The sequence below is a fragment of the Myotis davidii genome, unplaced genomic scaffold (assembly GCF_000327345.1).
Source record: "Myotis davidii unplaced genomic scaffold, ASM32734v1 scaffold43, whole genome shotgun sequence".
Taxonomy (NCBI): Eukaryota; Metazoa; Chordata; class Mammalia; order Chiroptera; family Vespertilionidae; genus Myotis; species Myotis davidii.
In genome coordinates, this window is record NW_006294590.1 from 2,630,226 (window position 1) to 2,632,356 (window position 2,131).

General features: G+C 40.5%; 2 protein-coding genes across 2 annotated transcripts in view; one reads left to right on the forward strand and one right to left on the reverse strand.

The window, feature by feature from the left end:
- The window catches only part of LOC102756982 (zinc finger protein 84), a 10,387-nt gene extending 8,912 nt beyond the window's left edge, over window positions 1–1,475 (forward strand). Inside the window, exon 7 of the mRNA XM_015567211.1 lies at window positions 6–1,475. Coding sequence (XP_015422697.1) covers window positions 6–748 — 743 coding nt within the window. The 3' untranslated portion in view covers window positions 749–1,475. The remainder of the gene's footprint in view (window positions 1–5) is intronic.
- Window positions 1–2,131, reverse strand: part of LOC102757726 (zinc finger protein 605) — a 55,503-nt gene that overhangs the window by 37,146 nt on the left and 16,226 nt on the right.

Here is a 2,131-nt window from a genome sequence, read left to right on the forward strand (position 1 = left end):
TGAATGCGGGAAAGCTTTCAGTGAAAAATTAAGCCTCACTAATCACCGGAGAATTCATACAGGAGAAAAACCCTACATGTGCAGTGACTGTGGGAAAGCCTTTTGTCAGAAGTCACATCTCATATCACATCAGAGGACGCACACAGGGGAGAAACCCTATGAATGCACCGAATGTGGGAAAGCCTTTGGAGAGAAGTCAAGTCTCGCAACTCATTGGAGAACTCACACGGGAGAAAAGCCCTATGAATGCAGGGACTGCGAGAAAGCCTTTGCCCAGAAATCGCAGCTTAATACTCACCAGAGAATTCACACAGGAGAGAAGCCCTATGAATGCAGTCTTTGTCAGAAAGCTTTCTTTGAGAAGTCAGAGCTAATTCGACACCAGAGAACTCACACAGGAGAAAAACCGTATGAATGCAGTGAATGTCAAAAGGCCTTCAGGGAGAAATCAAGTCTCCTCAATCATCACAGAACACATACAGGAGAGAAACCGTTTGAATGCAATGAATGTGGCAAAGCCTTCTCTCGGAAGTCACACCTGATACCACATCAGAGGACACACACAGGAGAGAAACCCTACGGGTGCACTGAGTGTAGGAAGGCATTCTCCCAGAAGTCACAGCTGGTTAATCACCAGAGAATTCATACCGGAGAGAAACCGTATCAATGCTATGACTGTGGGAAAGCCTTCTCCCAAAAGGCACAGCTCATTAACCATCACAGAACCCATTCCAGAAAGAAATCATAGACATGACATTAATATATGTCTTTGACAGAGACCTGACGTTACTGTACTTCAGGAAATGCACTATGGTAAATCAGACAATGCGCACATATCATTATATATCTGAGTACTCTCTGCGGGGGGCGGAGGAGGTAGGAGTTGTAACTGAGGTTATATAGGGAAAGTTTCAGCAGATTTAGCAGTTTTATAGATCAGAAGTCATAGAGTGGAATGAGCCTATGAAATGCAGTGTGTTTTAAAAACCTTTAAAATTATAGTGAAACCTAATATAGTAGAAAATTAACAGCAAAGGGGAATACTATGAATAATAGAAAGCCTTCTAGAGTGTAAATTTCATTACCGGTTAGAAACATTGCCACTGGGGTTAAATCCTAGTCCAGTGAGTAAATGAATGTTGCATTTGAGGTAATCTTTTCATCAAAAAAATTACAGCTCAGTGTACATAAGAAATTGCTCTAAGAAATGAAGTTTGTGAAAATAGGAATATGGAACAGTCTTTAGCAAGTAATGTAACCATATTGTATTTCGGAGAATTCATATTGTGGATATACCTAACAATTTAAAGACAGTGGAAACGTGTGCCCCTAGAAATAATGCTATAAAGGGAAGCCATATACTTTTTATAGACGTGAGTACCAAAAATCCCCAATTCTAAGTGGTTGACAGGTTTTCACTCAGAAGGATGAAGATACATGAGAAAACTGAATAATTGAAAATTCTAAATTAGGAATTTCTTAGTGTATTTATGGGTTTTTTTGTCACATAGGTGTTTTGTGTGGTCACTGCACATGACAATGTGATGAGGAGCACGAGACGCACGTGCCTTGTAGGGCGCTGCTGTCTGTCGAGACGCCACATGCCAGCGCTTTCCTGTCTTGCTGATACTGTAGAGATGGTAACTAATTGACATAATACGCCTCATTGCTCAACAGTCGTACAACCACATCTCTTTTCCCCGTGGTCTGTTGGTGTGTAACGGGTCTGTTACTGACCTCACCTCAGCATCCGAAGCCAACGTTTTACATAAAGCCTTCCGCGTCCTCAGAGTCTGAGCCGGGTTATATAAAACCCGGTTTGTAAGTATTCGAAGGCAGCGCCACAGAATTTCAGTAGTGACTCATGATGCTGAGTGAGCAAAAGGAAGGTGTGTGACCGTTTTACTCGGCACTCAAACCAAGTGACAGTAGAGCTGTATAAAATATTATCATTTTTTTTGTGATGCCTCCATGTATAAAATATATGTAAAGTGCTTTGTAAAGTAAGTACAGGTTGCATTTTAATTTATTATGATGGAACATGGATTCTGTGAGTTGCTATTTTAGGTATTTCAGAAAATGTTATAAAATTAATTTTCCAAAATTTTTGTTTTTGGAGATGAAGGGAAAG